This window comes from Pseudophryne corroboree, chromosome 7, assembly GCF_028390025.1.
Source record: "Pseudophryne corroboree isolate aPseCor3 chromosome 7, aPseCor3.hap2, whole genome shotgun sequence".
Lineage (NCBI taxonomy): Eukaryota > Metazoa > Chordata > Amphibia > Anura > Myobatrachidae > Pseudophryne > Pseudophryne corroboree.
In genome coordinates, this window is record NC_086450.1 from 63,888,221 (window position 1) to 63,913,550 (window position 25,330).

The following is a 25,330-nucleotide window of genomic DNA, read 5'->3' on the forward strand; positions in this document are numbered from 1 at the left end:
GGGGTGGGAGACCGGTGGACAAGAAATTTAATAATTCTAGGCCCCCTAGCTTGAAGCTCCACCAGTATCATGTAGATAGATCCTTATTATGTTTCAATATCTCCAATTACCAAAAACCGGGAAATTGGGAGGTGACATGGAATATCCAGACAATGGCCTTTTCGCACAGAGCTGATAGGATACCCATAGACTCTGAACTTGTACGCCAAATAGCCAACAGTGGAAGGTATTTTCGGTATAGGTATACTCGAGGAAGCAAGACCATGTGGGTTGGAGAAGTATCACCAGGGTACTGTGCTCATATCATCCAGCCTGATACTTGTACTGAGCAGATGGGAGAACTAGGGACTGGGATTTTCACTTGGAAAGTTTGTAATATGGTAATGTCATATTCTGTCCCATATGTTCTCCCCGATGATGCCTATTTCATATGTGGGAGGAAGGCGTATAAATGGCTTGCCCCGAACTCAGAGGGATTGTGTTATGTTGGAAGAGTGTTGCCAGGGGTCATGACCATAACCCATGATAAGATGAAAGATGTTCACCGCAGTGCTCAGGCTCCTTATACTCATACTCACTATGAACACATCGTCAAGAGACACCTCATAGAGAGGACAGAGCACGTAGCCTCTGATTTGATCCACGAATCCACCGGGATTCAATTCCTTCTCGCATTAGACATCACCCGTACTGCCAGAGGAATTATAAATTATAGGTATATCCATGCGCTAGCGAACTTGATAGATAATATCACTGAGATGTATGACGACACCTTCAGGTATACGGGTAGGGAGTTACAAGCTTACAAGACAGAACTGATCCAGCACAGGATGGTCCTCAATTATATCACAGCCGTGACGGGTGGGTACTGTGTCACTTTGGCAACTCAATATGGTGTGAAGTGCTGCACGTATATTACAAACAGCACTGATGACCCCACAGAGATTATCGATCAAAAGATGGATGATATATTGCAGTTCAAGTGGGAGTTCCGGAGGAGACACAAACTTACCCTGACCGCTGTGGGTAATGAGCTGACCGGCTGGGTCTCATGGTTGAACCCACGAAATTGGTTCTCAGGATTAGGAGAGTGGGCTCAAAATGTTATTATGAGTGTAGGAAAGTTTCTCCTTTGTATCCTGGGAGTCATCATAATTATTGGTTTGATATTTAGGTGTGTTCGAATTCTAACGCGGCGCAAGCACGGCACAAATTTGATGAGTTTAAGGAGCGGGGGCATTGTTACAGCAGCAGATTTAATTTACGACCCATCCATAGAGACAGTGTTATGATAAGACATGATTGCAAATGAATTCCATGGCCTGTTTCTTTCACCCGTTTTTCCTTTGTCTCCCCCTCTGCCCAGATACACCCATCCGGAAAAGACATCGATCCTACCCAAGAATGATTATGAAAATGTTATGTGAATGTATTTTCGATATGTGTCTTATCTTCATCTCTACAACCTCCAGTTAGTGACACACATAGTCGACAGGTGATATCCACATATACTAGCACTCACATGTGTTCCCCCTCCATGTATCATCAACTAAATGTGCACCCCATTTGTTGGAACAAGAAGCCGAAAAGAGCTCGGTAGTGTTTGTTGGCCCACTTACAGACCCTTAATACGGGATAAGAAGGATTTAATGTATACTTCGCAATACCTCGAAGCTTATCTAGAACATATACGGCACGATGATACATGCCCCTCAGACATGGATTCATACATACATGCTTTTTACTATCCCACTAGGTCATACATTTCCTGCCTACAACTCTCCTCCTACCATCCAATCGTTTGTAGATATTGTATTGATATTTTTCTGTTTAGTGATTAGATAAGTGGCAGTTATTGTTGACTGCCAAAGGGTGGACTGTCAAAGTTGAAAAATATTACAGAACACGCAGCACGTATAAAATACACACACATGCCCACTGCGCGTGCACTTGTTCCACCGTGCGTGCACATATCCGCAATTTGCGTATGGCCGCTCCCGCGGTCCTGCGCGTGGTATGGGTATTTACGGCGGAGTTTGTTAATGCATGAAGGGCTATCAAAACATTACATATTTAATCCAAATAGTGCACATTGTACACATAGTCCCCCTGTACCACATCAGCAAGTATCAACAGTTTAAATGATTCCAGGACAAAGGGATTCACCTTTGCATGATAGGAGGGGACAGACTAAGGTTATAAGGTGGTGTCTGGTATCCAGCTGTAGGGTATTTTAAGGGTAACATTCCGGTGTTGGTTTGCGGAAGATCGCATGTTCCTGTGGATAGTTATGTGCAGAAGCAGAATATAGATATAAACTGTATTTACTGTATATTATGTATGCGGCGGGAATCCAGAGGAGACCACCCACAAGAACAGTTGAGAAAGACATCGCCCACCTTTTCAAATCAACCTATGACCTCTCCTGTACTGTAAAGATGCATCCCTGTGTCCAATGGACAAAGGGATTACAGTATCCATTGTATTGCTTTTGGAAGACTTGTATAAATAAAGCCTGCTGCAGCCCGGCCACACACAAGACTCTTAACGTTATCTACCTGATAGCGGAGGACCGGACCGGGAGGCGCATGCGAATATTCTCACGTATGTACATTGACTGTAGCCATTTACTCTGTTGTGTTGTAGTGCATAATTTGTATTGTTAACCCCCTTTCAGAAATATTACTCTGTGGTGTCGGAACCCAGTGATTAACTACAAATCGGTGTTGTGTCCTCTTTTCCCTGCTAGGGTTTAAAGTGTATTACATTGCCTAACTGTATAAGGTTTAAAAGTGTATTAATTGGGTGTATATGCGCTGCGTCTACTTTGTACCCCCAGCGCGGCGTTTGTACGCAGAGTCCGTACATGGTACGGGACTCATTACGCAAATAGCGTAAGAGGTACGTAGAGTGCATATTAAGTTTAGCGGCCGCAGCGGCTCCATGGTAAAAGTGTGTTTAAAGGTATAGCTTTATGGTTTAAGATAATATCGACATTATCAATACATACCAGCCCACACCATCCACACCGTACAACTTGGAACATACGAACCAGTTAACAGTATGACACAAAACAGCATCAGCCAGAGACTGATCAAAACTGTAACAGAACCCTTATGTAAGCAATAACTATATACAAGTCTTGCAGAATTTAGTCCGCACTGGGACGGGCGCCCAGCATCCTCTACGGACTAGGAGAAAAAGATTTACCGGTAGGTTTAAAATCTTATTTTCTCTTACGTCCTAGAGGATGCTGGGGACTCCGTAAAGTCCATGGGGATTATACCAAAGCTCCAGGCCGGGCGGGAGAGTGCGGATGACTCTGCTGCACCGATTGAGCAAACATGAGGTCCTCCTCAGCCAAGGTATCAAACTTGTAGAATTTAGCAAAAGTGTTTGAACCCGACCAAGTAGCTACTCGGCAAAGTTGTAATGCTGAGACACCTCGAGCAGCCGCCCAAGAAGAGCCCACCTTCCTAGTGGAATGGGCCTTTATCGAATTTGGTACCGGCAATCCAGCCGTAGAATGAGCCTGCTGAATCGTGTTACAGATCCAGCTGGCAATAGTCTGCTTAGAAGCAGGGGCGCCAACCTTGTTGGATGCATACAGGACAAACAGTGCCTCTGTTTTCCTAACCCGAGCCGTCCTGGCTACATAAACTTTTAAGGCCCTGACTACATCAAGAGACTTGAAATCCTCCAAGTCCCCCGTAGCCACAGGCACCACAATAGGTTGGTTCATATGAAACGATGAAACCACCTTAGGCAGAAATTGAGGACGAGTCCTCAACTCTGCTCTATCCGCATGGAAAATCAGATAGGGGCTTTTGTGAGACAAAGCCGCCAATTCAGACACCCGCCTCACAGATGCCCAGGCTAACAACATGACCACTTTCCAAGTGAGAAATTTCAACTCAACTGTTTGAAGAGGTTCAAACCAGTGTGACTTAAGGAACTGTAACACCACGTTAAGGTCCCATGGCGCCACTGGGGGCACAAAAGGAGGCTGGATGTGCAGCACTCCCTTTTCAAAAGTCTGGACTTCTGGGAGAGAAGCCAATTCCTTCTGAAAGAATATTGACAGGGCCGAAATCTGTACCTTAATAGAGCCTAACTTTAGGCCCATATCCACTCCTGTCTGCAGAAAGTGGAGAAAACGGCCCAGGTGGAAATCTTCCGTAGGAGCATTCTTGGCTTCACACCAAGATACATATTTCCTCCAGATACGGTGATAATGTTTCGCCGTCACCTCCTTCCTAGCTTTTATCAGAGTAGGGATGACCTCCCCCGGGATACCTTTCCTAGCTAGGATTTGGCGTTCAACCGCCATGCCATCAAACGTAACCGCGGTAAGTCTTGGAACACGCAGGGCCCCTGCTGCAACAGGTCCTCCCTGGGAGGAAGAGGCCACGGATCTTCTGTGAGCATTTCCTGAAGATCTGAATACCAGGCCCTTCGAGGCCAATCCAGAACAATGAGTATAATCTGGACTATTTTTCGTCTTATGATTCTCAGTATTTTTGAGATGAGTGGAAGAGGAGGGAAGACAAAGACCAACGGAAACACCCATGGTGTCACCAGGGCGTCTACCGCTACAGCCTGAGGGTCCCTTGACCTGGAACAATACCTCCGAAGTTTCTTGTTGAGGTATGACGCCATCATGTCTATTTGAGGAAGCCCCCAACGACTTGTTATCTCTGCAAAAACTTCTTGATGAAGACCCCACTCTCCTGGATGGAGGGCGTGTCTGCTGAGGAAGTCTGCTTCCCAGTTGTCCACTCCCGGAATGAAGACTGCTGACAGCGCGCTTACGTGATTTTCCGCCCAGTGAAGAATCCTGGTGGCTTCCGCCATTGCCACTCTGCTCCTTGTCCCGCCTTGGCGGTTTACATGAGCCACTGCTGTGACGTTGTCTGATTGAATCAGAACAGGTAGGTCGCGAAGAAGAGTCTCCGCTTGTCGTAGGCCGTTGTATATGGCCCTTAATTCCAGCACGTTGATGTGTAGACAAGCCTACTGGCTCGACCACAGTCCCTGAAAATTTCTTCCTTGTGTGACTGCTCCCCATCCTTGTAGGCTCGCGTCCGTGGTTACCAGAACCCAATCTTGAATGCCGAACCTGCGACCCTCTAGAAGGTGAGCTCCCTGCAGCCACCACAGGAGAGACACCCTGGACCTGGGGGACAGCCTTTTTTTCTGATGTATTTGTAGATGGGACCCCGACCACTTGTCCAGAAGGTCCCACTGAAATGTCATCGCATGGAACCTGCCGACGGGGATGGCCTCGTAGGCCGCCACCATCTTTCCCAGTACTCGAGTGCATTGATGAACTGACACTCTTTTTGGCTTTAACAGGTCTCTGACCATGCTCTGGAGTTCCTGGGCTTTTTCCGTTGGGAGAAAAACCCTCTTCTTTTCCGTGTCCAGAATCATGCCTAAAAATTATAGCCGAGTCGTTGGAATCAACTGCGACTTTGGCAGATTTAGGATCCAGCCGTGTTGCTGCAGCACTCTCAGGGAGAGTGACACGCTTTTCAGCAACTGATCTCTCGATCTCGCTTTTATCAGGAGATCGTCCAAGTATGGGATAATTGTGACTCCTTGCTTGCGTAGGAGCACCATCATTTCCGCCATTACCTTGGTGAAAATCCTCGGGACCGTGGACAGCCCAAACGGCAACGTCTGAAACTGGTAATGACAGTCCTGTACAGCGAATCTCAGGTACGCCTGATGAGGAGGATAAATGGGGACATGAAGGTATGCATCCTTTATGTCTAGTGAAACCATAAAATCCCTCCCTTCCAGGCTGGAGATCACTGCCCGGAGAGATTCCATCTTGAATTTTAACTTTTTTAGATACAGGTTTAGGGATTTTAGATTCAGAATGGGACTGACCGAGCCACCCGGTTTCGGGACCACAAATAGAGTTGAATAGTACCCCTTCCCCTGTTGCACTAGGGGAACCTTGATAATCACTTGCTGTCGACACAGCTTTTGTATCGCAGCTAAAACTATTTCCCTCTCTGGGGGAGAAGCTGGCAAAGCCGACTTGAAAAATCGTCGAGGAGGCACTTCTTCGAATTCCAGTTTGTAGCCTTGGGATACAATTTATATTGCCCAAGGATCCACATCTGACAGAACCCAGACCTGGCTGAAGAGTCGAAGACGTGCCCCCACCGGCGCGGACTCCCGCAGTGGAGCCCCAGCGTCATGCGGTGGATTTTGTAGAAGCCGGGGAGGACTTCTGTTCCTGGGAACTAGCCATAGCAGGCATTTTTTTCCCTCTACCCTTACCTCTGGCGAGGAAGGAAGAGCCCCGACCCCTTCTGGACTTATGCGACCAAAAGGACTGCATCTGATATTGAGGTGTTTTCTTTTGCTGTGGGGGAACATAAGGCAAAAAAGAAGATTTACCCACGGTAGCTGTGGAAACCAGGTCCGTGAGGCCCTCCCCAAATAAAACCTCACCCTTGTAAGGCAAAGTTTCCATATGTCTCTTTGAATCGGCATCACCCGTCCATTGGCGGGTCCACAGGGCTCGCCTAGCAGTAATTGCCATGGCATTGGCTCTTGAACCCAACAGCCCAACGTCTCTCGCAGCGTCTCTCATATATAACGCTGCGTCTTTTATATGACCCAAAGTCAATAAAATGCTATCCTTATCTAGGGAGTCAATGTCAGATGACAAGTTATCTGCCCATGCTGCTATTGCGCTACATACCCATGCCGACGCTACTGCCGGTCTGAGCAAGGCACCCGTATGTGTATAAATTGATTTTAAGGTAGTCTCCTGTCTGCGTTCAGCAGGATCCTTGAGGGCTGCCGTGTCTGGAGACGGTAGCGCCACCTTTTTGGACAAGCGCGTCAAAGCCTTGTCCACCCTGGGCGAGGATTCCCACCGTAACCTGTCCTGTGCGGGGAAAGGATACGCCATAAGAATTCTCTTGGGAATCTGCAGTTTCTTGTCTGGAGTTTCCCAAGCTTTTTCAAATAAAGCGTTCAGCTCATGAGATGGGGGAAAGGTTACCTCAGGTTTCTTCTCCTTAAACATGCATACCCTCGTGTCAGGTACCGAGGGGTCCTCTGTGATATGCAAAACATCTTTTATTGCAATAATCATATAATGAATACTTTTGGCCACCCTTGGGTGTAACCTCGCATCATCGTAGTCGACACTGGAGTCAGAATCCGTGTCGGTATCAGTGTCTGCTACCTGGGACAGGGGACGTTTATGAGACCCTGAAGGGCCTTGTGACACATTCAAAGCCATGGACTGACTCCCTGCTTTTTCTCTGGACTCTGCTTTGTCCAATCTTTTATGTAATAAAGACACATTTGCATTTAAAACATTCCACATATCCATCCAATCAGGTGTCGACTGTGCCGACGGAGACACCACAATCATCTGCTCTACCTCCTCCTTAGACGAGCCTTCCGCTTCAGACATGCCGACACACACGTACCGACACTCCCACACACCCTGGGATATATATATATGGAGACAGTCTCCCAATAAGGCCCTTTGGAGAGACAGAGAGAGAGTATGCCAGCACACACCCAGCGCCACTGGACACTGGAATAAAATCCCAGTCTGTACAGCGCTTTATATATCAATAATACACTCACTGCGCCAAATAAATGTGCCCCCCCCCCCCTCTTTTTTGCCCTCTGTACTTGTGTGCAGCAGGGGAGAGTCCGGGGAGCAGCTTCTCTGCAGCGTGCTGTGGAGAAAATGGCGCTGGTTAGTGCTGGAGGATCAAGCTCCACCCCCTCAACGGCGGGCTTCGGTCCCGCTCAAATTCTTTATACTGGCGGGGGTTTATTTAATATACTGCCACCACAGTATATATATATATATATATATATATATGTCAGCCAGTGTCCCTTGAGGTTTATTATTGCTGCCCAGGGCCCCCCCCCCCCTGCACCCATACAGTGCTGTCACAGTGTGTGTGAATGTGGGATCAATGGCGCGCAGTGTTACCGCTGCGCGGTACCTCAGTGAAGATCTGTAGTCTTCTGCCGCCTTTGAAGTCTTCTTTCTTCTTATACTCACCCGGCTTCTATCTTCCGGCTCTGTGAGGAGGACGGCGGCGCGGCTCCGGGACGAACAGCGAGGATGAGACCTGCGTTCCGACCCTCTGGAGCTAATGGGGTCCAGTAGCCTAAGAAGCAGAGCCTATCATTTAAATAGGTCTGCTTCTCTCCCCTCAGTCCCACGATGCAGGGAGTCTGTTGCCAGCAGTGTTCCCTGAAAAAAAAAAACCTAAAAAAAGTATTTTTCAGAAAAACTCAGTAGAGCTCCCCTGCAGTGCATCCAGTCTCCTCTGGGCACATAATCTAACTGAGGTCTGGAGGAGGGGCATAGAGGGAGGAGCCAGTGCACACTCATCTAAAGTCTTTAGAGTGCCCATGTCTCCTGCGGAGCCCGTCTGACTCTTTACCCCATGGTCCTTACGGAGTCCCCAGCATCCTCTAGGACGTAAGAGAAAAGCTATATAGATCAGTGAATTATAAATCTTCTTTCTCTGCACATTTAACAAAACTGTTCTTTTGTTAAGTGTGCAGAGAAAGCAGATATATATATATATATATATATATATATATAAAATACTGCTAGTGCATGCATGATAATGTACCAGATTAATACCAGAAATGCACTGTAGAAAATACACAAATACACCATAGTCCTGTGCAGTATAATGTAACATATATATGATGTATAATTCAATTACAGGCAGTAGGGCCCTCCGGGGTATTTCCCCGATACCCCTGTGGGCCAGTCCAACCATAGCTAGATATTAGCCGGGCAGCCAATTAGGAATGGTCTCTTAAACCACTTAGCCAAACACAGAGCACAATATAAGTAAATTTTGGCCCAGGGATTGCTATGTGTTGGTGAGCTGAAAGTTGATATCCATTAAAAAGTATTATAGTTGATAATTGTTTTGTTTGTAAACTCTGTCTGTTCATAATATAACTTCCAGGTTGCAAAGTTACTTAAGTTTTGTAAAATTATATTTTCAAATTAGCTTTAAACACTGAGTAAAGCTGTGTATTTCTGCAGTAATAAATAATGTTCCCTCTCCTACCAGATACACAGTGGGCTCAGTACAGGAAAACAATGACCAAGTGTGGAAGTTCCAGCGGTACTTCCTGGTTCAGGAATACTGCAACAGGCTGACCATCCCGTTCCCCTTTGTCATCGTCGCTTACTTCTTTATGTTACTGAGGAAGATATTTAGCTGTTGTTGTAAACAACAAGAACCTCCGCCTACACCCTGCTGTAAGTTTCGGCCACCTCAGATATCACTACGCCTTCCTTCACCAGTCAGCAGCTAATTTAGTAGTTGCTGAAAACGATTTTAGCATTCGTGGCCATTTACATTAATAAAGGCAAAAAATGAATTTGGGGTATATGTATAATAATTAATAAAGTCTACCTGCGGAACCTTTACATTTCTTCTGCTACATGTCGTAGTTATACTTGCTCAGATTTGTTGTGCCAGGCTGTTTGATGTTATTATATACTTACCTGTCACATAGGCGTGAGCGGGATGCAGTTAAATTACTGGCTGTCGGGATCCCGGCGTTCAGGATACTGAAGTAGGAATCCCGACACCAGGTGACATGCCGGAGGTTGGAATCCCGACCACAGCCTTGGATTCAAGGCTGTGAGCAGTGTCGGACTCGGGTATGAAGGGCCCACCGGGGGAATGGAGTTATAGGGGCCCATACTTAGGGGTGTGGCCAGCCTACAAAGGGGGTGTGGCCAGCCTCCACAGAGGCTTGAAATAAACAATAGTATAGTACAGTGTAATGCAACATATCTACCATGTATAATACAAGTGCACAGCCTGGAACCCGATCCCTAGAGGAAGGAGTGGGCCCTCAGGCAGTGGGGCCTACCGGTGGTTTCTCTGGTACCCCTGTGTGCCAGTCCGACCCTGGCTGTGAGCAGCAGCGAGGGTACTGGCTACGCTCGATGCCAGCATTCCGGCTAACGAGATTCCGGCGTCGGTCTCCTGACTGCTGGGATGCCGACAGCCGTCAAATCATACCAAACTCATGTGAGCAGGGTGTTTTAAACTATTATATATTGTACTTACCCATCAGATATGTTGGGGCAGCAATATTCCTATATTTAACTTTCTCCTGTATGTAATGAGCTCTGTGTCTCTAGGTTTCAAGAAAGAGGATATTGAGACGCTGTCCTGGGAAGCGGTGATGAAGGAGAATTATTTGGTGAAACTGACCAGCCAGGCAAACAACACCATGGAGTAAGTGTCCTCTGTAACGGGAGAAAGTGGGTGGGCAGGGGCGTATTAAGAGAAGAGAGGACCTGCGTGCCAGAGTCTACTGCGCATGTGCAGGTCTCCGGGAACATGGCACCCGCGCATTGTTCCCGGGGACACCTCCACGGCGGCCATTTTCCGAGTGATTCGTTCCGCACAGCAGGGCCTCCGTCGTGGGACTCCAGAGGGGTAAGTATAATATATGGGTGCAGCCATTATTGAAACACCTATGGGGGCGGGGTAGGCAAAGTTAAAATTGTGAAGTAGAAAGCAATACTTGATATGATCCCTTTACATGTCTATTATTACGCGTAACAATCAGAGTGACAGAACACTTTCCAATTCATCGCACACATCAGGGTCAAATTGGATCTTGCTGTTTTGCACTCGGCCAGATCCCATCGGAAATAAACTCAGTCCTTTCAAATGCAGCACCACTGCCCGAGCAATAGAGATTGTGAGACACAAGGGTAAATAGGCAAATGATTAATCTGATTATTAAGGCATGGTTATTATTTTCTCTTTTAGGTTTGTATATGGCAATTATCACCATAACTTTTCGATAAATTATTAAAGAATCATTTTTTTTTTTAATTCTTAAACCTATCAGTGTCAGATACAGAATGTAAAGATTTACAAAATCAAGAGGTTATGCAAAGGCCATGCTGATTTGTGATGGTCGGTTTGAGAAAACCAGCAGCTTGCTTTATACTGTAGATACTTTTCAAACCATCCCACATTGGATGCGGTTTGAGTTTGTAGCGTCCGGTTTGCAGTATAGTGAATTCAGTAGTTCGGCTTGAATGCGGTATATTTATTTATTTATTAACAGTTTCTTATATAGCGCAGCATATTCCGTTGCGCTTTACAATTAGAACAACAGTAATAGAACAAAACGGGGTAAAAACAAACGGGTGTGGTTCATCAAATCGACAGTGTCTAGGTCGACAATGTTTAGGTCGACCACTATAGGTCGACAGTCACTAGGTCGACATGGATGGAAGGTCGACAGGGTTTCTAGGTCGACATGTGCTAGGTCGACAGGTCTAAAGGTCGACATGAGGATTTTTTTTTTTGTGTGTGTCGTTTTCTTCGTAGAGTGACCGGGATCCCAAATTAGTGCACCGCGTCCCCTCGCATGGCTCGCTTCGCTCGCCATGCTTCGGGCATGGTGCCTTCGCTTCGCTCGGCACACTTTACCGTTCCAATCGTAGTCCACGTGGATCGTTAAGTATGAAAAAATTCAAAAAAAGAATTTTTTTTTGAAAAACTCATGTCGACCTTTAGACCTGTCGACCTAGCACATGTCGACCTAGAAACCCTGTCGACCTTCCATCCATGTCGACCTAGTGACTGTCGACCTATAGTGGTCGACCTAAACATTGTCGACCTAGACACTGTCGATCTTCAGACCGGATCCCAAACAAACATATAGAGGTAGGAAGGCCCTGCTCACAAGCTTACACTCTATAGGGAAATAGGCATAGATACACAAGGATTGATGCTACCTATTGCATAATGGTCCACCACATATGATGTGTGGAACTTTGCAAACCGCATACAAAACTACTGCTTAGTAATACCTCTTGTCCACTTCCACAATAACACAGGTTATAGCCGGGTCAACCCGGGTCTTGCCTCAGTGTAATATGGGCCCCAAAAAATAAGCCAGGTTTAGTTACCCAGGAATCCGACCTAGGTAGCTACTAGGATTGGTCCCGGGAAGGTCCTGGGTAAGGGTGCAGTATAAACTTAAAACCCTATGGAGAACTGGCTTACCGGTGCTTGGAGATGATGTAATCTCCACGTGCTGGCAGAGGGAAACCGCGGCAGTAACCCGGGTTCAGACTGTGGTGTGAACTGGGTTTCAAGCCACTGCGATATGGCTTGAAACCCATGTTCAGTTATCCGGGCCGAACCTGGGTTTTAGGTGTAAAACGGGTATAAATGTCCTGTCCAGTGGTGCAAGTAGAAAAAATGTCTTAGTGGTATTGTGTGTGTGCGCGCCAAAAAATGGGTATTGTCACATGGGGCGTGGCCAATGAAAATAGAGGTGTGATACACTTATGGGGTGCCAGATACACATATGACCCCAATAGCGCAGTGCAGCGACGGACTGGGGCCTTGATTCGGCCCTGGCATTTGTGAACGTGTGCGCATGTTTCATGGGGGGGGGGGGCGCACACGTCACAGGGGGCGCGCCATACGACGTATGGGGTCGTGCCGGGAGTCATGGGGACGTGGACTCGTGGCACTCCCCCATTACCATGGTGATGGTTGCTGGGGGGGCGGGACGCGCCGCGAGTCCAGGTGCGTGGACTCGCGGCACGCCCTCATTTCCATGGACATCATGGATCCAGAGAGCTGGAGGCTGCGCTGCGCATGGCCTTTCCAGCACTCTGAGCGACCGATTCGGCCCACCTGCCCATCGGCCCTTCTGGCATGTGCCAGATGGCCAGTCTGGCCATGGCACAGTGCCAGATATACATATGCCCCCAATAGTGGCACATACACATATGCCCCCAATAGTGGAGTGCCAGATACACATATACCCCCCCAGTGCAAGGTACACATATGCCCCCAGTGCCACATATGCCCCCACAGTGCCAGATATGTCCCCACAGTGCAGATACACATATGCTCCCCCAGTGCAAGGTACACATATGCCCCCAGTGCCACATATGACCCCAGTGCCAGATATGTCCCCACAGTGCCAAATACACCCGCGCCCCCCCCCCTCCCTGACAGTCACCTCTACTGTGTGAGGGGAGGAGAGCGCAGCCCGCGCCACTCCTGCCCCTCAGTGATCATCTGGTCTCCATTGGCCTGTCTCTCAAATGAGGCGCCGGTTCGTGAGCCAATCAGAGTTCAGGAGCTGCAGCTGCCGGTGCGCGAGCTCTGATTGGCTCATGAACCGGCGCCTTATTTGAGAGACACGCCGCCGTCAGAGAGTAGACGGGATGAGCACTGATGGACAGAGGAAAGAGGCGTGTGCTGGCCGCTTGGCGCTCTCCTTCTCTCACACACAGCACTGCAGCGGGCTGCAAGCACGGCGGTCGGCACGGTGGTACTGCTTACCGGCTGGAAATTTCTTACCGGTACGCAGTACTGCCATACTTGCAGCACTGGTCCTGTCTACTCTCAATTGTCTGTGTCACTTTTTAACTACTATCAAATTGTATATTTTTTACATTTGTTCAGAAAATAACACATTTTGAATCTTTGAATGAATAAATAAATAAATAGATAATGAAGTGGAATTGTATAAATTACTTTAGTATTTAAAGGGGATCAGTATAATATACCGGCCGTCAGTATACAAACAACGGCATCCCGGCCGGCAGCATGGTGATCACAAAGAGTCCCCTTGCGGGCTCGCTATACTCGCCACAGGTTCTATTTCCACTCTATGGGTGTTGTGGACACCCACGGGTGTAAAATAAATAGCCCCTGTTAGCCGGGATTCCAGCTGGTGGCATTGTCAGCGGTCAGGATTCCAGCATCTGTATCCTGACTGCCAGGATTCCGACTGCCGGCAACCTAACTGCATCCCATTTAAAGTACTCCAGTCATCTACATGTTTAGCCCATAGCTATTATGTCGGGCTGAACCATTACTAATGAGAATTGCAATGATCAATTTAGTAGGATCCAGTGCCTTATAAATATGTGTGCAGAGAAAATTCTGCATACATATATCTGGTTTCATGTCTCAAATTGTCTTTTCTTTCTGGCAGGATGGAGCACAGATTTAAGCAGTTGGAAGCAAAGGTAATCCAATGCCTTTGTCTCATTGTACTGTGTTGACTGTACTAATGCATGCTGTATTATTCTTGTCTGTATCTACTGTATAGAAGGGTCCATGTATAGTTGAATGCATATTCAACTGAACATGCTTCCATACAGTGAATGGCTGTCAGCACTCCGATTGGTGGATAGCTACATCCATCCACCAATCAGTATGCTGACAGCCAGTCACTGTCTGGCTGCAGGCTAGGAGGCAAGTAGAGAATGGTGTACTCTGATTGGTGGATAGCTCCAGCCATCCACCAATCAGCATGCTGATAGCCATTCAGAGCGGCCAGGCAGCAATCTCTACCTGCCTGAGGCACCAGCCTTGTGAGCAGATTTTCCCCCGGCCCAGCCCTCTTATGCTTAAAGGCCCATACAATCTTGGGGCCCTGGGCAGATGCCCATTGTGCCTATACGTTACGGTGGCCCTGCTCCTAATGATATATGCTCTTTCTGCAGCGGGGTACACTGGGTTCCACAGGAAATAACATCGGGGTGTAGAGTAAGATCTTGATCCGAGGCACCAACAGGCTAAAAGCTTTGACTGTTCCCAGAATGCATAGCGCCGCCTCCTCTATAACCCCACCTCCGTGCACAGGAGCTCAGTTTTGTAGTTGGTGCCATGCAGTGCAGGCATACAACAGGCAGGGCTGCTCAAGTAGCCCTCAGAAGAGCTTTTTTTAAGTGAAATTTGAAGACTTCAAGGGCTGCAGCAGAGACACTGTGAGTGTTAGATGTCAGTCAGACATCTGCTGCAGCTCCATCACCTCCCCCAGCGGCGCTGTATACTCCCGCGCCCTGGTTGCCGGGTACTTACAGAGGAGGCTCCGGTTTTCTTTAGTCAGACACACACAGCACTGCAGCTCTCCTGTATCGCGTGGCCGCGCTTAGGGAGGAGGTAAGAGGGTCCCCAGGCGGGACCCGCTAGAAACCGCGATCCGGCACGGCCGGTGGGAGGCGGGCCGCGAGCGCTGGCGTGGACACTGTGGCAGTACAGGGAACCCTTTAGACCACCAGGGCAGGGGCACAGGTCGGTTTTACTAAAAAATTTTTTTATATGGCTCACAGTACCCGGTAGTGAAGTCCTGCAAGGGGATAAGGCTCGGACCTGTAGCCCCTCCCCCAGCCCCAAGGCACCATTTAGAGTAAATGTTCCCACCCTGGAGCTGCATCTCTCTCTCTCCCTCACTTCCTGGCAGCGTTTGGACGCCATTTTCACATGCTGAGCTGATCCTGGGACTGTTTGGGCAAAACCTCTTCTGTAAAGCCGCCCGCATGTCAGCGCTGTGCATTTTACAGGACACTTAAGTACCAGTGGCGTGCGGTGGGGTCAGTGGCTGGTGAGGCACTACATCCATAATGTCCGCCGAATCCTGACGATGACCCCTACCGCCGCAGAGCCAATGCCCGCTACTGCCCCTGCGCCGATGCCTGCTGCCACCGCCAATGGCTTACAAACTCGCCCACCATCAACTGACCCAGTCCTCCGCCACTAATTTGCATCTCAGTCTGATGCCGCCACTGCCGCCAATGCCCGCTGCCTGCCTGCTCATCATACTTGGGATATATTGTACATTTTTATAGAAAAAATTATAATAATTGTTTGGGACTGGGAGTGGGAGGAGGACATGAATGAAATTTTGTTGTCCAGGGCTTCCATTAGTCAAATTACGCTGCACAGTAGCGCCACTTAGACAAATTACGCCAGGCAGAGCTCCCTTTTACACATTACGGCAGGTACAGCCTCCTATTACACATTACGGCAGGTAGAGATCCCTTTTTAAACATTACGGCAGACAGCATCCCCCTTTTTACACATTGCGGCAGACAGCGTCCCCCTTATTACACATTACGGCGGACAGATTCCCCTTTTTTACACATTACGGCAGGCAGCGACCCCTTTTTTAAACATAATGGCAGACAGTGTACCCTTTTTACACTCCACGGCAGACAGCGTCCCCTTTTTACACATTACGGCAGACAGCGTCCCCATTTTGCACATTACGGCACACAGTGTCCCCTTTTTTACACATTGTGACAGACAGCGCCCCCCTTTTTACACATTACGGTGGACAGCGTCCCCTTTTTACACACTACGGCGGACAGATTCCCCCTTTTTACACATTACGGCAGCCTGTGTCCCTTTTTTACACATAACGGCAGGTAGAGCACTTTACATCCCCCCTCTACCCTTAGGGTGTAATGTAGTGTAATGTAGTGTAGTATAGTGTACTGTAGTGTAATGTAGTGTAGTATAGTGTACTGTAATGTAGTGTAGTATAGTGTACTGTAGTGTAATGTAGTGTAGCATAGTGTACTGTAGTGTAGCATAGTGTACTGTAGTGTAATGTAGTGTAGTATAGTGTACTGTAGTGTAGCATAGTGTACTGTAGTGTAGCATAGTGTACTGTAGTGTAATGTAGTGTAGTATAGTGTACTGTAGTGTAATGTAGTGTAGTATAGTGTACTGTAATGTAGTGTAGTATAGTGTACTGTAGTGTAATGTAGTGTAGCATAGTGTACTGTAGTGTAGCATAGTGTACTGTAGTGTAATCAAATGTAGTGTAGTATAGTGTACTGTAGTGTAATGTAGTGTAGTGTAGTATAGTGTAGTGTAATGTAGTGTAGCATAGTGTACTGTAGTGTAGCATAGTGTACTGTAGTGTAATGTAGTGTAGTATAGTGTACTGTAGTGTAGTATAGTGTACTGTAATGTAGTGTAGTGTAGTGTACTGTAGTGTAATGTAGTGTAGCATAGTGTACTGTAGTGTAGCATAGTGTACTGTAGTGTAGTATAGTGTACTGTAGTGTAATGTAGTGTAGTATAGTGTACTGTAATGTAGTGTAGTGTAATGTAGTGCAGCCACTTACATGATTCCATCTTCCGCCGCTGCTGCAGGCTCCTGACCCGGGGCTCCATGTCTGTAAACTGTGACTGCAGGCCAAGAGGAGCGGGGGGGGGATGGATGTCGCTGGAGATCAGCTCACCAGTCAGCACGGGGGCCAGCCAGGAGAGAAGTCAGACTGTCCAGCACAGGGGGGACCAAGACAGAGGGCCGGGGCTGAGAAAACAGGAGCGGCGCGGGAGCGCAGCATATAGAAGCTCCCGCTTGTCGGATCTTGGTAAGCGAGAAGCGGCTGTGAGCAGCGGGGACATGGACATGCGGCCAAACGGAATGGAGGCATCTGGCTCCCTGCCCGTCCGTTCCAGCCCACCCCCTGGCGCTGTCCAATGATTGCCAGGGGTGTGCCTTCATGTGGCCTGAAGGCACAGCCCCTGCCAATGAGGCAACTGTGCTGGTGCCGCTGTCCCGTCATTTTTCAATGGCCTTTTCCAGCCCGTGACTTGCCTCCGCCCCCTGCCCGCCCCCTCTTCAGACACTTTATCATTGTCACTGGGAGGCAGCGAGAGCGCTGCCTCCCATACAGATTTAGCTGGATTGTCAGGTAAAAAAGATTAAAATAATACAAAGTAGAATGTGTTATTTGCATCTTCTTTATAGTATTTTAATCATTATGACAGGGGAGGCACTGCCTCCCCTGCCTCCCCTGACTGCACGTCCCTGTTAAGTACTACATGTCTGTTGACAGTGTTAGTTAAGAAACAGTGCATTTAGGCCCTCATTCCGAGTTGTTCGCTCGCTAGCTTCTTTTAGCAGCATTGCAAACGCTAGGCCGCCGCCCTCTGGGGGTGTATCTTATTTTTAGCTTAGCAGAATAGCGAACGAAAGATTAGCAGAACTGCTACTAAATAATTCCTTGCAGTTTCTGAGTAGCTCCAGACCTACTCCTAGATTGCGATCACCTCAGTCCGTTTAGTTCCTGGTTTGACGTCACAAACACGACCTGCGGCCCTCATTCCGAGTTGATCGGTCGCAAGGCGAATTTAGCAGAGTTACACACGCTAAGCCGCTGCCTACTGGGAGTGTATCTTAGCTTCTTAAAATTGCGACCGATGTATTCGCAATATTGCGATTACTAACTACTTAGCAGTTTCAGAGTAGCTCCAGACTTACTCTGCCTGTGCGATCAGTTCAGTGCTTGTCGTTCCTGGTTGACGTCACAAACACACCCAGCGTTCGCCCAGGCACTCCCACCGTTTCCCCGGCCACTCCTGCGTTTTTTCCGGAAACGGTAGAGTTTTCAGCCACACGCCCCTGAAACGCCGTGTTTCCGCCCAGTAACACCCATTTCCTGTCAATCACATTACGATCGCCGGAGCGAAGAAAAAGCCGTGAGTAAAAATACTTTCTTCATAGTAAAGTTACTTGGCGCAGTCGCAGTGCGAACTTTGCGCATGCGTACTAAGCGGATTTTCACTGCGATGCGATGAAAAAGAACGAGCGAACAACTCGGAATGAGGGCCTGCGTTCGGCCAGCCACTCCCCCGTTTCTCCAGCCACTCCTGCGTTTTTACCTGGCACGCCTGCGTTTTTTAGCACACTCCCTGAAAACGCAGAGTTGCCGCCCAGAAACACCCACTTCCTGTCAATCACACTACGATCACTCGAACGTTGAAAAAACGTAGCTCGAGCTTGTGCAAATCTCTAAAGTTTTGTGTTAAATTACTGAATGCATGCGTGCTGCGTACCATGTGCATGCGCATTTTCTACCTAATCGCTCCGTTGCGAAAACGGCAACGAGCGAACAACTCGGAATGACCACCTTAGTCAGGGTTATGTAGTACAAGTACCCTGTGATATACATCCAGTATTTACTGTGCATTGATATATCTATTGATTGTATAGCCTTACTTAGTATTACTTTGTATTGCTAATCCAGTGCAGTTTTATTGCATGTCATAATTTCTGCATTGTACATGTGACGGTGTGTGTGTGTGTGTGTGTGCAGGGCAGGTTCCGGGGCTTCTTGCTTCCCGGGCGGTATTAGGGGGCGTGGCTTCATACAGGGGGCGTGGTCAGTTATGCCCCCTGTACTATAGTAGGATGTGCGGTGCGCGATGACGTCATCGCGCACAGCAAAGGTCCTCTCCACGAAGGAAAACTTGATGCTAAGCGTCTAGTTCCCTTCGTGGAGAGGACCTTTTGCTGTGCGGTGCGCGATGACGTCAACGCGCACCGCACATCATTACAGTGAAGGTCCTCTCCACGAAGGGAAACTAGACGCGTATATAGGTGTTTCACAGGATATACTTATTGATTATTTTTCTCTGTGATTTTCAGTCACCATACTGTATACCTCTTGAATGCTCTGTTTGTGCTAATACACTGCACAGGGAATTCTTGTTAAGGCATTAGACTGCTGATATTGTACTGGGTTGCCCATGAATTGAGTTTACAGGTATGTCAGCTACAAGGGGCGACGGTGCTGTGGCTGATCCCACAGTGCGTGGTGGTGATGCTGTGGACACATTAGAGGAAAACATAGCAGCAGAGGGTTCAGGTTCTGGGGGTTCCCTACCACCCAGTGGGACCGTAGCAACGGGGGTTCATAATGACCCACCTTGGGCTACTTTTTCCACGTTATTAAGTACGCTGGTAACTAGACTTACGCCCCCTATGGGACCTCACGTGCCGGTACAACCGCATATTGTCCCTGTTGTTAATCCGCCATGGGCAGATTACCTGTAGACTCGGTTACAGCATTTGAACCACTCACTGACTAAACAGAAATCTAACTCTCGCCCGCCTAAGACCAAGGGGTCCTCTAAGTGGGCCATTACTTCCTCACAATCCACCCACATCCCAGACACCTCCTCTGATGAGGATGGCGTGTATACTGACCCCATAGACACTGATCCAGATACTTCTGATGGGGAATCTGACTTATTGGAGGCTATCAGACTAATTCTTCAAATTACTGGCGACCCAGAGCCTGATGCTACCTCTAAGAAACTGGATTGATTTAAACGTCAGAAGGTTGTTAAACAAGTTTTACCTCACTCTGACCATTCAGTTGACATACGTCAGGAATCCTGGGAACTACCATCACTTCTTTGAAAGAACCGATGGATAAGCGTGTGGAGGGTTGCTTAAAGGCAATTTACACCCTAGCAGGAGCTGTGAATCGGCCCATTATTGCAGGAACATGGGCTGCAGAGGCTATTGAAGCGTTGGCTCAGGAGGTGTAAGCAGAGCTGCCTTCCAACGCTTCTGATAATGCTAGACAATGTCTCTCGTATATTGTAACAGCATCTCATTACATTAAGGAGGCGGCTTCTGATGCCGGTATTCTAGCGGCCAAGGCTTCTACTACGTCCATTTTGGCTCGCTGGATTCATTGGTTATGGTCCTGGTCTGTGGATCTGGACTCTAAGAAAACCCTGGAGGTGCTCCCTATTAAGGGAGACATTCTTTTTGGAGAGGACCTCAACAAGATAGTGGCTGACTTAGCTTCTGCTAAAACAGCGTGTCTACCTAGTACTGCTCCTTCGTTATCGAAGGCTAAGAGTACTTCCTTTCGCTCCTTTCGTCCTTCAGGTAAAGCAAAAGGTCAGGCGTACCTGAAACAGGCTCGCACTTCCAAAACCGCTAAGCCCAGACCTAAAGGGGCCTGGGCTGCCCATCAGCCTGCTTCCAAAACAGACAAGCCTGCTGCATGACGGGGCGGGCCTCCCTCTGGGGGATCCCAGGGTGGGGGGACGACTTCTAGGGCTTATCCAGGAATAGTTGAAGACCACTCCCGATGCCTGGGTACGGGAAGTCATCACTCGAGGTTACGCTGTATCCTTCAAGAATCGTCCCCCTCATCGATTTTGCCTGACAGACGTCCCTTCGGATCAGGTGAAGGCAAAAACTCTTCATTCGGTGGTACAGTCCCTCCTGGACACAGGAGTGGTAGTACAGGTGCCTCTGGCTCAGAGAGGCAAGGGGTACTATTCACCGCTATTCCTAGTCCCGAAACCGAATGGGTCCTCTCGGCCCATTCTCAATCTCAAGTCCTTGAACAAATATGTGAGAGTTTCCAAGTTTCGTATGGAAACCCTTCGCTCTATTGTTCTGGCTTTGGAACCTGGGGATTATATGGTCTCCCTGGACATACAGGATGCTTACCTGCATATTCCTATTGCAATGTCGCATCAGCAGTATCTGAGGTTTGCTGTTGGCTACCTCCATTATCAATTTCGGGCTTTACCTTTTGGTTTGACCACGGCTCCGCAAGTCTTCACAAAGATCATGGCGGTAATGACGGATGTACTCTGCCGTCAACGGGTCAGGATCCTCCCGTATCTGGACGACTTGTTGATCCTGGCAAATTCCCTAGAAATTCTCCTACGTCATCTGGATTTGACGCTCCAGTTTCTGCAAGCCCATGGGTGGCTCATCAACTGGAAGAAATCTTCCCTGGTCCCTGCTCAGAGCATGGTGCACCTGGGGGCGTTGTTGGACACTCACAACTAGCAGTTGTTCTTGTCTCAGGAGAAGGTCCTGAAACTTCAGGACAGGATTCGATGCTTCCTATCTCGTCCGCAAGTGTCGATACACTCTGCAATGCAAGTGCTAGGTCTCATGGTGTCGGCTTTCGACATGGTGGAGTACGCTCAATTCCATTTCCGCCCTCTGCAGAAACTGATTCTTGCCAAGTGGGACGGCCTGCCTCACCGGAACAGGTCTCACATGATCTCCTTATCTCCGGAGGTCCGTCTGTCACTAAGTTGGTGGCTACAGGACCAACGTTTGAGCAGGGGTCATCCCTTCTGGATCTCCAACTGGGTCCTTCTGAAGACGGATGCCAGTCTGAGAGGTTGGGGCGCGGTGTTGGAGCAACACTCCCTTCAGGGTCGGTGGACCAGGGAGGAGTCTCTCCTCCCGATAAACATTCTGGAACTGCGGGCAGTGTTCAGTGCACTGAAGTTGGCCCAGTATTTAATACAGAACAGACCTGTTCAAGTACAGTCGGACAACGCCACCATGGTGGCATACATAAATCATCAAGGCGGCACTCGAAGCCGCATGGCAGTGAGGGAAGTATCAAGGATTCTTCAGTGGGCGGAATGCCATCTGCCAGCCATATTGGCAGTGTTCATTCCGGGGGTCCTAAACTGGGAAGCGGACTTCCTCAGTCATCAGGACGTACACGCCGGAGAGTGGAGCCTCCATCCAGAAGTATTTCAACTCCTAGTGGACAAGTGGGGCCTACCAGATGTGGATCTGATGGCGTCTCGGCACAATCACAAGGTTCCGGTCTTCGGAACAAGGTCAAGAGATCCTCAAGCAGCGTTTGTTGACACACTGGCAATTCCATGGAACTTTCGGCTGCCATACGTGTTCCCTCCGGTGCCACTCCTGCCCAGAGTAATAAGGAAGTTCAAGCAAGAAGGAGGGATCCTACTTCTGATCGCTCCAGCGTGGCCCAGACGGCATTGGTTCTCCCATCTTCAGGGTCTCTCTACAGAGGGTCCCCTTCTACTTCCGCAGCGCCCAGATCTCCTCGTTCAGGGCCCCTGTGTATATCAGGATTTGGCCTGGTTGGCTTTGACGGCATGGCTCTTGAAGCTTCGGTTCTGAGGGCCAAAGGATTTTCTGAGGCGGTCATTCAAACCATGTTGAAGGCCAGTAAACCGGCTTCTGCTCGGATTTATCATAGCGTTTGGAATTCTTACTTTGCTTGGTGCGCCACTAACAATCATGACGCTTACAATTTTAGTACGGCTAAACTTTTGGCTTTTCTCCAACAGGGCCTTGACTTGGGCCTTCGTCTGGCCTCCATCAAGGTTCATATTTCTGCCTTGTCGGTTTGGTTCCAGAGAAAAATTGCAACTCTACCTGATGTTCATACATTCACTCAGGGTGTGTTACGAATTCAACCTCCTAACATCCCGCCTGTGGCTCCTTGGGATTTGTCTGTGGTTTTGGAGGCATTACAAGAGTCTCCGTTTGAGCCTCTTGAATCTGCTGACCTTAAGTGGCTTTCTCTTAAGGTATTGTTTCTACTGGCTATTGCCTCTGCTAGATGGGTGTCGGATTTGGGTGCCTTGTTTTGTAGGTCCCCCATATCTGATTTTTCACCGTGACCGGGCGGTTCTTAGAACACATATCGGGTACCTACCTAAGGTGGTATCTTCTTTCCACCTTAATCAGGAGATTGTGGTTCCGGCCTTTGTCTCTCCTGACTTGTCTTCCAAAGAGCGGTCTTTGGATGTGGTACGGGCTCTCCGTATCTATGTGAAGAGGACAGCTCCAATCAGGAAGTCTGATTCTCTCTTTGTACTGTTTGGTTTTCACAAACGTGGCTGGCCTGCTCACAAGCAGACCCTGGCCAGATGGATTAGAATGGTGATTGCACATGCTTATGTACAGGCTGGTCGTCCAGCTCCTGCGACTATCAAGGCCCATTCTACTTGGTCGGTTGGACCTTCTTGGGCGGCCCGCTGTGGTTCGACCCTTGAACAATTGTGCAAGGCGGCTACGTGGTCCTCAGTGAACATGTTCATAAGGTTCTATGCCTTTGATACATCCGCCTTCCAGGATGCTTTCTTTGGACGCCGGGTTCTTGTGCCCGCTACAGTGTGTCCCCTCCCATGAGGAACTGCTTTAGGACGTCCCCAATGTTATTCCCTGTGGAACCCTGTGTACCCCGCTGCAGAAAACAAGATTCATGGTAAGAACTTACCTTTGTTAAATCTCTTTCTGCAAGGTACACTGGGTTTCACAGGGCGCCCACCCTGACGCACTTAGCTACTTTGGGTTTGTATGGCATTAGCCGCTGACACCTTCTCCTGTCGTGAGAATGTGGTGTATGTGGCTACTAACGGTTGTCGTCTCTTTTACCTGCTACTGCATTGGACTAGTTAACAAAACTGAGCTCCTGTGCACGGAGGCGGGGTTATAGAGGAGGCGGCAGTATGCATTCTGGGAACAGTTAAAGCTTTTAGCCTGTTGGTGCCTCGGATCAAGATCCTACTCTACACCCCAATGTTATTCCCTGTGTAACCCAGTGTACCTCGCAGACAGAGATTTAACCACAGTAAATTCTTACCATAAATCTCGTTTTTTCTCCACAGTTAAACGACTTGAAAGTATTAGTGAAAGATATTAGTGGCAAAATAATAAAGTGACATCCTTTGCTCAGGGAAAGCAATATGGTAAGTGACTTACCCACTAAGTTAAAAATGAATGTGTTTGCATTAGTGATGAGCGGGTTCGGTTCCTCGGAAACCGAACCCCCCCGAACTTCACCCATTTTACACGGGTCCGAGGCATACTCGGATTCTCCCTTATGGCTTGGTTAATCCGAGCGCGCCCGAACGTCATCATCCCGCTGTCGGATTCTCGCGAGATTCGGATTCTATATAAGCAGCCGAGCGTCGCCGCCATTTTCACTCGTGCATTGGAAATGTTAGGGAGAGGACGTGGCTGGCGTCCTCTCCGTTTATTAATAATATTTGTGCTGCTTATTGCTTAATTGTGGGGACTGGGGAGCAGCTGTATTATATAGGAGGAGTACAGTGCAGAGTTTTGCTGACCAGTGACCACCAGTATATGTTGTCTGCCTGAAAAACACTCCATATCTGTGCTCAGTGTGCTGCATATATCTGTGCTCACACTGCTTAATTGTGGGGACTGGGGAGCAGCTGTATTATATAGGAGTACAGTGCAGAGTTTTGCTGACCAGTGACCACCAGTATACGTTGACTGCCTGAAAAACACTCCATATCTGTGCTCAGTGTGCTGCATATATCTGTGCTCACACTGCTTAATTGTGGGGACTGGGAAGCAGCTGTAATATATATAGGAGGAGTACAGTGCAGAGTTTTGCTGACCAGTGACCACCAGTATACGTTGTCTGCCTGAAAAACACTCCATATCTGTGCTCAGTGTGCTGCATATATCTGTGCTCACACTGCTTAATTGTGGGGACTGGGGAGCAGCTGTATTATATAGGAGTACAGTGCAGAGTTTTGCTGACCAGTGACCACCAGCATAGGCGTGCGCAGGACATTTTATTAGGGGGTGCACAAATAGAAGGGAGTGTTTAGCACCGCCTATTGGGCATGTCTAACACCACATAATGGGCGTGTCTAGCACCACCTATGAGGCGTGTTACCACCACATATTGGCACTCAATGCAAACTAAATAATATAGAGAATTGATGCACAGATATTATATATATATATATATATATATATATATAGATACATAGATATATAAAATCTGTTTAATATATGTTCAATTTGTATATTTTATTACCATAGATTATATCCTAATCTCTCGAAAAATATATATTGATATTGAATTTTAACTTGTCCTCCTCCAAGAGGAACGCTGTATTCTATGGCGTTG

General features: G+C 48.2%; 1 protein-coding gene across 1 annotated transcript in view; it reads left to right on the forward strand.

Annotated features, from left to right (window-relative positions):
- TRPM8 (transient receptor potential cation channel subfamily M member 8) overlaps positions 1–24,131 on the forward strand; it is a 227,990-nt gene extending 203,859 nt beyond the window's left edge. Inside the window, exons 22-25 of the mRNA XM_063933237.1 lie at positions 9,096–9,286; positions 10,184–10,280; positions 14,032–14,065; positions 24,051–24,131. Coding sequence (XP_063789307.1) covers positions 9,096–9,286; positions 10,184–10,280; positions 14,032–14,065; positions 24,051–24,104 — 376 coding nt within the window. The 3' untranslated portion in view covers positions 24,105–24,131. The remainder of the gene's footprint in view (positions 1–9,095; positions 9,287–10,183; positions 10,281–14,031; positions 14,066–24,050) is intronic.
- Positions 24,132–25,330: the final 1,199 nt, after the last annotated feature.